Source organism: Stigmatopora nigra, chromosome 17, assembly GCF_051989575.1.
Source record: "Stigmatopora nigra isolate UIUO_SnigA chromosome 17, RoL_Snig_1.1, whole genome shotgun sequence".
In the NCBI taxonomy this organism is placed as follows: Eukaryota; Metazoa; Chordata; class Actinopteri; order Syngnathiformes; family Syngnathidae; genus Stigmatopora; species Stigmatopora nigra.
This window is the reverse complement of record NC_135524.1, coordinates 6,834,088-6,849,239: the sequence shown is the minus strand read 5'-3', so window position 1 is coordinate 6,849,239 and position 15,152 is coordinate 6,834,088. Positions and strand designations below refer to the sequence as shown.

The 15,152-nt window shown below is 36.6% G+C and overlaps 2 protein-coding genes across 5 annotated transcripts in view; one reads left to right on the top strand and one right to left on the bottom strand.

The window, feature by feature from the left end:
- The window catches only part of unc5cb (unc-5 netrin receptor Cb), a 137,849-nt gene extending 132,931 nt beyond the window's left edge, over positions 1–4,918 (top strand). For all 4 annotated transcript variants that reach the window (XM_077738157.1, XM_077738159.1, XM_077738156.1 and 1 more), the window contains 4 exons: positions 421–570; positions 889–1,053; positions 2,825–3,003; positions 4,023–4,918. In XM_077738157.1, coding sequence (XP_077594283.1) covers positions 421–570; positions 889–1,053; positions 2,825–3,003; positions 4,023–4,182 — 654 coding nt within the window. In that variant the 3' untranslated portion in view covers positions 4,183–4,918. The remainder of the gene's footprint in view (positions 1–420; positions 571–888; positions 1,054–2,824; positions 3,004–4,022) is intronic.
- bmpr1bb (bone morphogenetic protein receptor, type IBb) lies at positions 4,919–15,080 on the bottom strand. The gene is made up of 12 exons (XM_077738163.1): positions 14,882–15,080; positions 13,191–13,371; positions 11,351–11,492; positions 11,171–11,276; positions 10,521–10,623; positions 8,491–8,587; positions 7,800–7,938; positions 7,509–7,701; positions 6,710–7,007; positions 6,458–6,633; positions 6,040–6,170; positions 4,919–5,336 (listed from the first exon to the last, which is right to left on the bottom strand). Exons 1-12 carry the CDS (start codon positions 14,936–14,938, stop codon positions 5,211–5,213), a joined length of 1,749 nt encoding a protein of 582 aa, XP_077594289.1. The 5' UTR covers positions 14,939–15,080; the 3' UTR covers positions 4,919–5,210.
- Positions 15,081–15,152: the final 72 nt, after the last annotated feature.

Below are 15,152 nucleotides of genomic sequence, written 5' to 3'. Positions count from 1 at the left end.
TTTGAGTTTCTTGAGAAGAAGTCCACAGAAACAACTAAGTCAAAATGTGTGCCGACCGGGAATCGAACTCAAGCCTCCTAGACGGGAGTTCAGTGAACTAACCTCTGCACCAACCAAGTGACTACACTTTTCTTTGTAATCATTTGAGTTTCTTGAGAAGAAGTCCAAAGAAACAACTAAGTGAAAAAGTGTCCCGACCGGGATTTGAACCCTAGTCTCCCACATAGGAGTCAGGTGAACAAACCTCTATGCCACAAATTGGGCACGATTTATTTTGTCATTATTGGAAGGTCTTGACTACAAATACATAGAAACAACTAAGGGAAAATGTTTGTTTCTTTCAATACGAGATCATAATTAAAAGTCTGATGTGATGACAAAGCTCAATCATTAAGTGTTATTTTGTGTGTGTTCATTTAGGAAGTTCTCCAAATGGAGAAGCAGATGGGAGGCAAGTTGCTGGACGAACCAAAGATGCTCCTTTTCAGCGACAGCACGCACAATCTAAGACTTTCCATCCACGATGTTCCCCACACACTTTGGAAAAGTAAACTTCTGGCGAAGTATCAGGTAATATAAAAGTACCAGTACATCTATCTTGGTGAAAATGTTCTTAATCATGGCCAACAAACACTAATAGTGTTAGTATATCCATACCTTGTATAGATAAGTGTTTCATTTATCAACATAGAACACTGTGTGTTAATTATCCACAGCCGAAATGGATAAGTGGTGTTTTGAAGAACCTTTTTGCACATTAGAAATCCTGTGTTATGGCAAACTTACCACACAATGGGATTTAACTTGCTTTCTCATGAATATGTTTGGAAGCAAAACAGTTGCATATGTATTTCAAAGCCGTCAGTCTTGCCTTTATTTTCTTTGCAGGAGCTGTGTTTTCAGCAAGTGTGGGACGGCTCCCAGAGGAATCTCCACTGCTGCTTCACACTAGAACGCTTCTCTACCGCCACCGTGGACCTGACATGCAAGATTTGCGTACGCCAAGTGGAGGGGGAGGGTCAAATCTTTCAACTTGACACTACGCTTTCAGAGGTACACTGGGCAACTACAAACCTTAATATTATACATAGTTGATATAAGAGAGCATGTGTGTTTATATATGCATGCATGCATGCATATATGTATATAAGAATATATGTATGTATATATATGTATAAATTTATGTGTATATATATATATATGTATATATATATATATATGTATATATATATATATATATATATATATATATATGTATATATATATATATATATATATGTATATATATATATATATATATATATGTATATATATATATATATATATATGTATATATATATATATATATATATATATATGTATATATATATATATATATATATATATATATATATGTATATATATATATATATATATATATATATATATATATATATATATATATATATATATATATATATATATATATATATATATATATATATATATATATATATATATATATATATATATATATATATATATATATATATATATATATATATATATATATATATATATATATATATATATATATATATATATATATATATATATATATATATATATATATATATATATATATATATATATATATATATATATATATATATATATATATATATATATATATATATATATATATGTATATATATATATATATATATATATATGTATATATATATATATATATATATATATATGTATATATATATATATATATATATATATGTATATATATATATATATATATATATATGTATATATATATATATATATGTATATATATATATATGTATATATATATATATATATATATATATATATATATATGTATATATATATATATATATATATATGTATATATATATATATATATATGTATATATATATGTATATATATATATATATATGTATATATATATGTATATATATATATATATATGTATATATATATATATATATATATATATATATATATATATATATATATATGTATATATATATATATATATATATATATATATATATGTATATATATATGTATATGTATATATATATGTATATATATATATATATATGTATATGTATATGTATATGTATATATATATATATATATATATATATGTATATGTATATGTATATGTATATGTATATGTATATGTATATGTATATGTATATGTATATGTATATGTATATGTATATGTATATGTATATGTGTATGTGTATGTGTATATGTATATGTATATGTATATGTATATGTATATGTATGTATATATGTATATATATGTATTTTAACATATATGTGTGTATGTGTGTGTATATATTTATATATATATATATATATATATGTATATATATATATATATGTATGTATTTTAACGTATATATGTGTGTGTATGTGGGTGTATGAGTGTGTGTGTATATATATGTATATGTATATATCTATATATATGTATATAGGTATATATATGTATACATGTATATATATGTATATGTGTATGTATTTTAGCGTATATATGTATGTGTGTATGTGTGTGTATGCGTGTATGCATGTTTATATGTATGTGTATATATGTGTATATATGTATGCATGTAGGCATGCAGTCATGCATGTATGTATGTATGTATGCATGCATGCATGCATGCTTTACACATTTAAGCAGCAGTAGAATGAAGTTACTATGTCTGAATTAATTGCAAACTACAATTTAAAAGTTCAAACTAAAAATGTATGTAGAATTGTTCCAGTATCTGAACTGTAAAATGCAATCCATTCTGGTAGAATTCCCAGAGTATCGACACCTCCCTGCTGGACCCAGCCAGTAACATCACCACACTGATGGGACCCAACGCCTTTCGCATCCCCGTCTCTGTCCGCCAGAAACTGTGCGGCAGCTTGGATGCGCCACAGACTCGCGGGAACGATTGGAGAATGTTGGCGCACAAGCTCAACCTTGACAGGTGACATCCACTGTATACAGATTGTTTACTGATAGTTTACGATTCTGTGGTTTTCTTGACCATGTCCGCTTTTGGTCCCAAGTGTTGTAGTTTCTGCTTAGCTAGAGCATAGTTCAAACTCTAGTTAATTGCCCCAAAACACCTCATTCATTGCCTTTAGTAATTTTGTGTTGACACAGATCATACAGTAGTATGCATTTCCTCAATGTTGCACCACATATCTGACTGGTTTGAGAGGGGTGGATGAAGTGCTGTGGGTAAGTTGCCAGCATAGTAACAGAACAATTGGTAACCCAAAGAGTGTCTGTAATTATTTTTATCTGCTGTGAAGAACACAGATAACAGCTGGCTGATTAGTAAAAATGCAAGTGTAAGTCAGTCACAGTGAGAAATGTATGTTTGTAACTGACAGTTTTTTAACCCCCATCGTCTCCCCCCAAATTCTTGAATCACACCTTGCCTTATTATGCAAATACCTTTCCTACTTTGTCTCCCATACTAAAAACAGAGCCAATTAAAATGAACTTTAGGAGCTGACCTCATTTTTGGAATCATCAGTTGAAGTAGGTTTTGTAACTCGAGACAGATAGAAAGCTTTTTATACTATCAAAGTGTCTTTGATGGATGTGCATGCCTATTGAAGGCTTCCCAGCAGGGTGGGGGTTATCGCAAGCAGCAGCTGCACAGAGAAGAGACCCCCTGACTGGGTGGACGGCAAACTCCCATCCCCTTTTTTGTCTTTTGTCCAACCATTTATCTCAATTTGTTAAGAGGCATAGATTAAAACAAAGGGTACTTCGTTCTAGTCCAGTGTGGCAAGAATTTGTAATATTGCAAATCGTAATACTAAAAGATTAAAACCGTATGGTGCTTATTTTTAATGTAAAATGAAATGCAAGTTGTTTGGTTTCATGACCTTAACTTTTGGCCGTGGCTGTGTTATCACAGAACTTTTTGCATAATATGTAGGAAGATCGGAAGATTTTCTCCAGGTATCTAAAAATGTGATTGCATTTCAGGTATCTGAACTACTTTGCCACCAAGTCTAGCCCAACAGGGGTCATTCTGGACCTGTGGGAGGCACGGCACTTCCCTGACGGAAATCTTAGTCACCTGGCCCAAGTCCTGGAGGAAATGGGACGCCACGACGGTCTCCTCCCTTCGGCCAAAGACCACTGATGAGGAGGTCAAAAGAATGGCAAGGGAACAATGGGATCTGGTTCAGCTCATTTGCCAGAAGTGGGAGGATCTTTGTGTCTGGGCTCCATGGCAAGCCTGCGAATGGACTCATCCTTGGGTAACATAATATTTAATACGAAGAATAATAATCTCTTTTATGCTTTACAAGTCTTTTTTTTATATGTGGCAGTGTCCTTTCACTTTGTTTTTATTTTCTAGGATTATTGCTTATTGGTTGTAGACATGGATTTAAGCATTTGGCTTAAATGAGTTGACGGTGTAGATTTTTCTCAAGAATATTCGTACGTTGTGATAAAGGCGACTCGAAGGGAAATGTGGATGTATTCGTACATGAAACAAATCTATTTTTCTAGGACCAAATGTAAAGAGTGCAGTTGCTTTTTGCCAAATATTTAACATCGAACACGAGGTTTGCTCGAAGGTGGTAAGACAATTAAAATTATTCGTGATATTTGCAAGTGATTTTTGTTTTTGCAGTGCTTTTGGGTCTAAAGCTGTCTATGCAAAAGTGGCATTTTTTTTAAACTGTACTCTATGCCCTTATTGGTATGGCCTGTTTTGGTTACTTTGACATGCGGCTTCATGATGCTAACTTGTACAAACGAGCATCCTCACCGGGCGCTCTAATCTCATCTGGCAACGCAATTGTATAAAGTGTAAGAAAATATGATTTATAAAACTAATAATAAATTATATTTATATGCAACACTGACAATTTCATTGCAAAGTGTATTTTATATTTAATATATTACGGTGAGTAATTGTACAGGCTAAGAGAATTAGAATGTAAAATTTGTTTACCTGGGCCTATTTGACAAAATCAACAGTACAAAAGACTGCACATATAAATACTTCTCTGTAGTTTTAGAGGTGGTGATAGGTACCCCCCAGCTCCACTCCAGAGTCACTCAGCTTTCACAGAAAGCACAGTGGTGGCAACCCCAAGGTAAGGTCAATTTCTGCCCTTGTCCAGCATATCTCAGTAAGGTGGTTTGTTGTTGTGAGTGTCACAGTTTGATGTCCTGAGACTCCAACATCCTGGCAAGGCTTTTCTTCACCCTCAAGGCGGTGAGGCGAGAGGCGGGTTTGTGCACCCAACATTCCGATATCAGTTTTGCCACCTGTTGTAAACACTGAAGAAGAAAAAAATAGGTTACTGAGTTGGAAACATTGCTTTTATGTTTGTTTTCTTCACAGTGTGTGTGTGTGTGAGGGTTAGAAGGTGAGTGTGTGACTGAAATGAGTGTGAGGGTGAGTGTATGTGAGTAAGTGAGTGAAATAGAGTGAGTAAGTGTAAGAGAGTGAGTGAGTGAGTGAGTGAGTGTAAGAGAGTGAGTGAGTGAGTGTAAGAGAGTGAGTGAGTGAGTGAGTGAGTGAGTGAGTGAGTGAGTGAGTGAGTGAGTGAGTGAGTGAGTGAGTGAGTGAGTGAGTGTGAGAGTGAGTGAGTGAGTGAGAGAGTGAGTGAGTGTAAGAGAGTGAGTGTAAGAGCGTGAGTGTAAGAGCGTGACTGTGGATGGGTGAGTGAGGGTGGGTGAGTGTGAGTGAGTGAGTGTAAGAGTGAGTGAGTGTAAGAGTGAGTGAGTGGAAGAGAGTCAGTGAGTGAAAGAGTGAGTGAGTGAAAGAGAGTGAGTGAGTGAGTGAGTGTATGCATGTGCGGGCGTGGGTGGGAGATTTCAAAATTAAAATTAAATTTAAAAAACTAGCTACATAAAAATCTACTGTAATAGAAACCAAATGAAGATGGAAAAAGATAGAATTTGAATGACGCTAAGAAGGTGGGAATATTCTGTGGTGTGTGTACTGCATCGTGAGTCATCGTCGTGTGCAGGTGCATACCTCATCAGTAGCCCACCGGTTGGCGAACGCAGGCCTCTGCTGCTGGACACACACCACCTTCCTCATGTCATCGTAAGGAGGATCCGATATAACCAGGTCGTAATAGGGGAGTTGGTGCTCCTCCACAATGCCTTTAGACATGAAGTACACAATAATTCTGCTATAAATGACTGAAGCTTTTTCCTTAATAAAACTCTATTTTGAAATTTACTATACAAATGTATTGCTTGAAGTAAGCCTGTTAAGCTTTTTATCATCTTAATTAAAATCTATTCTCATTTCAATAAATCTAAGTTAGTAAACTTTATATAAGGCAATTGTAGAACATTCAATTATTTCTAGTATATTTACACTAAAAACAAGGGAATTTAGCTCATTTTAAGTAGGTGTGTTTTTGCAATGTCTAACTAGTCTGTACCTCCAGTGATGCAGCGTAGGGCCATCTCCCACATAATGAGCCCAAAACTGTACATGTCAGCCATCATGAAGGACTGGAAGTAAGACCTGTTCAAGGTCTCGTCCAGAACCTCAGGAGGCATGTAGCGCTTAGTCCCCACCCGCAGATTGGGCGGCACATCCACCTCGTCCGTGTCACTGGCAGTTGTTAACGGAACAATATTTGTTAAGAAAGGAAGCATTTCACGATTAAAATGGACACGTGGCAGCAAACCTGTTCATCTTGACGGCCAGGCCGAGGTCGGCGATGCAGCACGCGCCATTCCTCTTGACCAGGACGTTCTTGCTCTTCAGGTCTCGGTGGGCGATGGCCGGCTTGCCCTGAGTGCCGTGGATCTCGGTGTGCAGGTGGCACAAGCCCGATACAGAAGTGTACGCCAGCTTGAGTAGAGCACCAGCATCCAACGTGTTGCTTCGGAGATAGTCGTAAAGCGAGCCATTCTCGTGGTAGTCTGTGATCAGGTACAACTGAGTCCATGAGCCTGTGCCTTTAATGTCGGCTGCTATGAAACCTGATGGGGAAAAATAGAAATAAATTAACTGAAAAATAGTGTGACAGATGTGTGATGTGATTTTTTTAAATCAACATGTAAATAGTAAGGCTTTAAAAAAAACATACCATGTAAAGTATAGATTGTTTTTAAATGACCATGTATAATAAGGCCTTTTTAATAATCATGTACAGTAAGGCTTCTTATAAACAATCATGTATAGTATAAACCACCCCCCCCCAAAAAAAAAAAACATGTATAATAAGGCCTTTTTAAATAACCGTGTATAGTAAGGCTTGTTTTAAATAACCATGTATAGTAAAGCTTTTTCCCAAAAACCATGTATAGTAAGGCTTTTTTTTAATGACCATGTATAGTAAAGTTTTTTCCCTTAAGTGACTATGTTTAGTAGTAGTTTTTGATTACTTGAAATTGATATTGATTCCTTTCCATGTTGCCAGATTAGACCAGTTTATGGTAACCAACAAAGTAGAACTGGCGGCATTCGTGACATGATCTCACCAAGAATATTGTCGTGTCGCATGAGGAAGGTCTGGTAGATTTCAGTCTCCCTAAACCAGCTCTCTTCCTCGGTGGTGAAGAAGACTTTTACAGCCACCCGCTCACCTCGCCACTTGCCCATCCACACTTCTCCATAGCGCCCTTTTCCGATCTGCTTCACCATCTGAATTTGCTTGGCAATTGTGCGCTGAACCTGGTCACATCACACACACAGAAAATATGAACAATTTATTCTGGGTATCCAAAGGAAAGTACAGTTTCTATTCAGAGAATACAGTTATTTCATCCTACCAGTAGGGGAAGCCCTGAGCCCGATCCAGAACCGATGCTGTGCTCGATGAGGTCCTTGAGTGACTCCCCAGGAGGAATGTATGAGTAATCCTGTTCCAGGTTCATGCTGTAACACGGCTCCGAATCCTGCCGCTTGTATCTAAACACATTACCATTCAAAAGTTTAGGGTCAATCACCCAATTGTGTTTTTACCATTAAAAGTGACTTGTCAAATGAATAAAAAGTATAGTCAAAACTTTGACATGGTTAAAAGTCATTATTTTAATATGAAATAATGGTGAAAATGAAATTATTGTGGCTATCTTGGTTAGCAAAGTGGAAAGGCATTTATGTTAAAGTCCAAAAAGATCAAATTTGATACAGTAATATATGGCCACTTTGTGGAATGACTATCACATATTTGGCAAATATATATGAAAAGTTTATGGTTTAAGAACAAACAATACTGTTAAATTGGGGGGAAAAGGTCACATCACAACTGGATATAATTTCAGTGACCATTACAGGGCAGTATTTAGCTATGAGAGTTAAATAATAGTACAATAATAATAGTGTCTGCTAGTATGTAGTATGTTTGTTTTGTTTAGGGGAATGGGTGAAGAAAAAGGCCCGTTTTTAGGCCTCAAGGTTCACTATTTAACAAAGTGGTTACATATCTGAACAAGGGATAAAATGGGAAGTGAACATTACCGGATGCAGCAGATGATGAAGACAGTGATGAGGAAGACAGTGCAGGCTGTGATAGAGATCAGCAGGACCAAGTGATGGACGTTGCTGTTCGTGTAATCTACAAAAACAATTAGTACATGTGATTGAGTGCCTTTGGGACAGTTGCAAGTAGATTAACATGATGGCCAACCAGTATATACTATGTTATTTTTAGTGTATAGTATGTAGATATAATTGAAATTAAGATACTATATAAGTAACTTCTTTTTTTGTCATGCATCTTGAAATTTTGCAATGAAATTAAAAGATATGTTTACACGCTTTTTTATCCTTTGGGGATAACACTGTGGCGAAGCTTAGAAATATTTTACAAAAGACATTTTGTCGAAACAGACGTCAAAATTATTTAATCTTGCATCTTCAGAATATTGGAATCATTTTCTCTCCTTCCTTTGTTTGGGAGCAAGTTTGTTGCTCTGCACAAGCAAGCAAGGATCGATTGCAAACCCCTCCTGATTTGCAACGATCGCGTTAGATTGACGGGCCTGCAGACGCAGCTCGGGGGCTCTAAACTTTCAGTTAGCTGCGATCCTGTCACTCACACCCCAGCTTGCAAAAACAATCTCATATCCTAATCAGCAACTGTATACCACTGCCCTTCCTCCAAACTCAATTCTTACGGCAAAAAGCCTTCCCTTAGTTTCCAGCCATTATGTATAATTTACATCAAGTAGAACATCAAACATTTACATTATATAATACATTTCTAAATCTATATCTGACAGAAACAAGCAAACAGAAAAAAATGACCATTTTCTGCATAACAACATGATGAATCTGTTATCACTTCTTATATAATTCAAAACCAAATGTTTGTTGGACAGAAAAACGTACACTAAAGTGACAGAGTGAAAGTAGTGTGTACACGCATGTGTATTAGGAGAGGTGCAAAACTGATGAACTGACAAACATCTCACATCCGCCTGGAGTCCGAAATTCAAGCAGGCCCTGGGGAGCGGCTGTCCTTTTCATGAAAGGGTGAAAGAACAAGGTTCTATTTCCCCAGCAAAGCCCCCGACGACCCCACCTGATCTCCAAAAACGTTCAATTTATTGCGTAAATTTGTTGAATTCCAAGCAGTAGCAGACATTTTTGGTTTTTCATGTCATATCAAATGTGGTTTTGGTTATCATGTTGTAATTGTGTAAGAAAACAAGCTTAGGTATACGGGTGGAAATTGGCATTCATTAACGATTCTGCATATCTATCAGATTACTAAATTATTCTTATTTGTTAATGGATTTAAAGAATACATTCATCCATTTACTTATTACAACTAGGCTATCAGCTCTCACTGTCATACAAGACTTAGATCAACTGTTTCCTGATTGGATTACATTAGCTAACCAAACTCAAGACTGAAACCTCAGATTCCATCCGGTTTTAATTCGTCTCTATACCAGGTGTCTAAACTACATCCTCTGGCCTGCTCCCCAGTTTTTTTGGGGGGGATGCACAGCAAATAGTGAAAATATAAATGAAAATGGTCAATTCAAGAAGCTTAAATTCAGCCTTCATTGTACTTCTCAGCTTTAACACTAGATGTAGCTAGTCAATCAAAGTGGTGTCCATTAACTTAGGGGTTAAAACCTGATAACATGTTGAAACAGTGTATTTTTTTCCAGTAGTGAGTGTAAAGATAGGGCATAGATATATTTTGTAATAGCCTTAAATCATTGGATTATTTAGTTGCTTGTAGCCCTTAACAGTAAGAGATCAATTCCACTTCAACTTGGAAAGCTACTGTTAAGTCATGTCTAACTGCCATTGACAGCAATGGATGTCCAATCCATTTTAACTAGGAGGCCTGACAGCAGCAATTGTTTAATCATTTATTTAACAAGTAAAAGTGGAAGAACTTCAAGGTGAGCCCACCTCCTTTGATTAGATTTTTTGAAAGCAACCCTCAGGGAAAAAGTTTAGACACCCCCCTCTATAAAGTAGGTCATCTATTTTAGTGTGAACTTTCTACACAAGTGTAAGCATCTTACCTGAAGTTAACAGGGGAGGAAGAGTAGGGTGAAGGTTGCGGTTGCAGTAGTCCTGATCCGTGCAGCACTCTAGAGATTTCCTGAAATGTGTCTTCCATGTGTCCTACACAGGGTGCAGTAAAACTCTTCTCAATGACAATAGTTGTGACGACAACATATAAAAAAGCCACATTTGGGGGTGCCTAAAGTAACGTCAAGCTCACCTCTCAAGGCATTTTTTAAAAGTAAATTGCACTGCTCCCTATAGCCTCTAAGTCCCCAATAGACAAATTACAATCCAGTTAGTGATCTTATGTAAACTAGAGTTACCAAAAATATGTCACAAAAAGTCAGCATTGGGTGCAGGTTTTAGTTCCAACTGATCCAGCAGACAGTTTTACCAAATGAGATTTTTTTTCTGAAATCAGCAGCACCTGACAGCAATCAACTGATCACATGCTCGTTCGGTTTGAATGAAAACCCGTAACCACCACCATGGCATCGGTTTGACACGATCTTTGCAAAAATGTGGAGGCTGTGACAAGAATTAGATAGACTCTACAACTAATCTTTAGATGTGAGCTTTGTAAGATTCTAATCAGTCTTTCAAGAGTCTTTTTCCCTAAATTAATTTGACATGGAATTAGGTGCATAAGAAAACAACAACTGACTCTGCACTGGAACTCCGATCCGTCCAGGCCGAGGCAGCCCAACGTGAATATGAGCAGACCGCCCTCTTCTTCCTCCTCCACCATTTTGAAGCAATATCCATTTGTCCTGCACATAAACTCAACGTCAACAAATGTTAAAGCCTAAATATAATCACGTGCTATGGAGTTATTGTGTCATACATGCAACTGTTGTTGGCCGAGTCTTCAGGGCAGTGTTGGTTGCAGTGACACCACAGCATGTTTTGGACATTGACTGCAATACCGCTGTCGTTCTTGCCGGCCCTCCAGGCATTCCTTAGTAGCATGCTATCCAAAAAGTTGCCTGAACACAAGAGGAAGACATACAAATACAATATTCAATACAATAATTTACATTTGACATATTAATGGCACATGGCAACAATATGCATGCAAGTATTTATAATAAATGAATGAAGCCATCATACCATATGGGCCAAAATGTTGTTGTTTTTTCAAAAATGTAGAGTGGTTCATATATATGACAGTAATAGTACAAGGCTGGTATGAATGGTTGTCTGCCCTCTTTTGCCCCTGTGATTGGCTGGCCACCGTTTCAGGGTGTCCCCCATCAAGTGCCCATGGTCTACTGGGATACACTCCAGCACCCCCTGCGACCCTTGAGGATTTTTAAATTTAAATAATCCAGAAAAAGAAATTGATAGTAGTATTAAATCAATGTAATTTATGTACAAGAACTTACCATGTGGGCTGAAGGTTAGCAATGTATATTGAATATTAAAGGAAAATACAATATGACAATAACAAAACACAATTTAGGGTATAAGTAAACTTGGGGACATTGCTAATGTATATTTATAAACCCAAATTATTTGGATACATGCCAATGCAAAATTTTGTTGATAAGAGCCATGCTGTACACAAAGTATGTCTATATTTAAATACAAATCATACATCATGAAATCTGTATTTTGAAAAGGTTTAAATCTGCATCTCAAATAATCCAAGAAATATGTTAACTGAGTTTTACACAATACTTGCCCTAACTGGTAGCATAAAATGTATGTTCATCTGGTACCAAAAGTTACGAGTTTACCAGCCGTGACCGTGCAGCCTTGAGGAAGAAAAAGTATCTGCCTGACAAAATAATTCTGGACTACTCACCTTTTGACCCTGTGCATCCTTGAAATAAACCCCTGTCAGATTTGTACTTGCGGCCAAATGTGGCAAGCAGGTGGCACTTTTTACAAAGGGGTGCTATTACCACTAAGACAACACACAAATAAAGATAGGCACACAAACTGAGACGCCCATTTTAGACTGTGTTAAGCAGCAAGAATAGTCAGTCTACACAAGCAACTATTGAAGTTAAATAAAACAATGACAAGTGGCCCCACTGGTCTATTTATCCCATTTGAAAAGCCACAGTGCATTTCATCATATGGGACAGAATAAAATTGCAATTAGGCTGTCTTTATTCTTGTTTTTCTTTATTTTTTTGTGCTAATTTGTCTTGTTTTAGGAAATGGCTCCAATAAAAGAGTATGATCCTTCCTTTGGTAAGTCTGGTTGCAGAACACAATAAATAGTATGTGGGTGGTGAGAAATTCCACCAAATGCTTTTAAACAGCTGCCAATATTTTACTTTGAAAACAGTTGGCAAAGAATGAGTTAGGTAACAGGTGTTAAAGCCAAAGTTGAGGTTTTGACATCTTTTCAACATGTTTTTAAATAAAAGGCTCAATTTAGTCAGAAATTGTGTCCCATTTCCATTCATTTGATTCCTATTAAGTGTTCCAGCATGACTTCATTGCACTATAAAGTCACAAATCAGCATATTATGATACTTTATTTGCAATTAAAGCAGAGCAAGGATATATTTTTGTAACTGTCTCATAAGAAAAAAACTCGTTGCTCAACCAGTCAACTAGAAGATAAATTAAAAACAACATTACTCAAAGTTAGGACACGCTTTGACAAAAGGACGCATTGTAACTGGCCTGAGAATTTAGTCATCAGAAACGTTCTTGTCCCAACTTACCTTGCACTCCAGGACTCAGAAACTCTATCAGCAGCAAGACGAGCAAAGCCAGCATTGCGTCCCAATTGCTGCCACCTTCACCAGAGCCTTCCAAACGCTCCCCCAAATAAGTCAAAAGCCGGATACGACCCCAACTTCCTCTGCAGTCCTCCACCTCCCGCGCCACTTGGACACTGACAGCCTGGGAGTGAAAGACAAAAAGGGCAGTGGGGTTAACAAGTTAGGGGGGGTTTACTTCTACTTCTGTTCTCATACTTCTATTACTTCAGACCCAAAGTATGTCACATTATCAAATTTTAGTGGGCGATAAAGTCTGATATATTATTGCCCATATTTGGTATTATTGTTAAAAAAAAGCCAATTTCATCACTAGTGTAACAACAATAGATGCTAATAAAACAGGCAGACAAATGAACTACAATCCTATAAAGCTGCTGCATCATTTGTCATTTCGATGAACGGTGTCCATCCCTGGAGACAGGGTGGCATTAGACACAAAGTAATTGTCAGTTTTGTTGTCCTTAAATGAAAACAGGAACTAGAGCGTGGAACAACAAGGGGCCCAGATTGATTCCTCGCTCTGGGACTGCTGTGTTTTAACATCTTGCCCTCCGCACTTTGGAAGCCACTCTGTTTCTTTGGGAAGATTGTCAAGTTTCCTTCCACCGTCGGCTAATGTATCCCGACACTGTACCATACCGGTCCGCCGCCGACCAGTCGATACGGGCTCGAAATGCTATCCATCTATGAAACATCACTCCATCACTTAACGGGAAGCAAACAGGAGTGTCTGCGTGGTTAGATTATGGAAAACAGAAAGTGGGTATACTCTAGCATCAGAAAAGTCACTAAGTATACTACAAAAATAGCAAAGAAGCCAATTAGTTTCTTAATGGGCTCATCAGACTGAAAACTTGTAAAAGCACATGCATAAATGCATTTGCAAGCTTTGACATTGCAAGGCCTATGATTTACTGGAGCTGTTAAATAAATAATGTTATGTAAAATTTGAGCATTACAAATCATACTAGATATCATTAATCTGCAGTAGCATTTCTAAAGTAACTTTGAGGTAGTCAGACACTAGACTTGTCTAGACAGTATTTAGTCATTTCTCTCTGAGAAACCTCAAAAAGTGTGAAATGGTATGTGTGAAATGGTGCATCGTTACCACGTGAAGTGTGTGAGTGTGGTGGGGTGTGCCAAAGGGGAGGTATAGTGCCTGTGTTGTTATCCAGAAAATATGGGAAGAAAATTGATCATCTGACCATTTTAGGGAGGGAAAGTTATTTCAGTCATCCTGCAAAGACAGACATGTGGATTGAGAAGTAAACAAGTTTGGATTAAAAAATATTGGTTCGTTTTTTGTTAATTTTTGCTATTGAAGAATTGAGAAAAGTGGCACTAAAATTATATATGATCATTCACTTAAGTGACAAAAATGATTAATTACAATCATACTGGCCATTTTTTTTATTGATATGCAGTGCAAGTGCATTGAATTGGTTGGTGTCTGAAAATATTTTCTAGTTATATTAGTCAAAATATTATGAAAACTCAAAAGATTTTGCCCATAAACATTTTCATTTACCATCTCATCACCATCCAAACTCACCTTTCCAACATCTACACAAACATCTGGATGCATCCAGTCACAAAATGATGAAAAGATTAAAAACAGGTGTTCTTACCTTATTTTTTGCTCCTGAAAGGTCCAAAACTGGCTTCAAAAGAGATGGACTGTACATGAGGCTCTTGTCCCTCCGTCTTTTCTGGAGAATGGATCACATTTGCTTGGTTTTGCCTGTCAACTGGTTTCATTTTCCTCCTACAACAGCGACAACCCAGGGTGACTTGGAGAAGTGCAGGTTATCTGAAGAACAAATCCAAAGAAAGCTGGAGATGCATTGATGATATCTTGCAAAGAAAATGTCAGAAACTGCTCAGAGGTCTAGGAGAAGC

Bases quoted from the DNA above. Each gene is read 5' to 3' on its own strand.
- bmpr1bb (XM_077738163.1), bottom strand. From the start codon at position 14,938: ATGTACAGTCCATCTCTTTTGAAGCCAGTTTTGGACCTTTCAGGAGCA. The intron at 7,939-8,490 runs GTAATGTTCACT...TAATGTGTTTAG, and splicing joins TTCATCATCTGCTGCATCCG to ATACAAGCGGCAGGATTCGG. The intron at 6,634-6,709 runs GTTTGCTGCCAC...AACAACTGCCAG, and splicing joins CTGGCCGTCAAGATGAACAG to TGACACGGACGAGGTGGATG.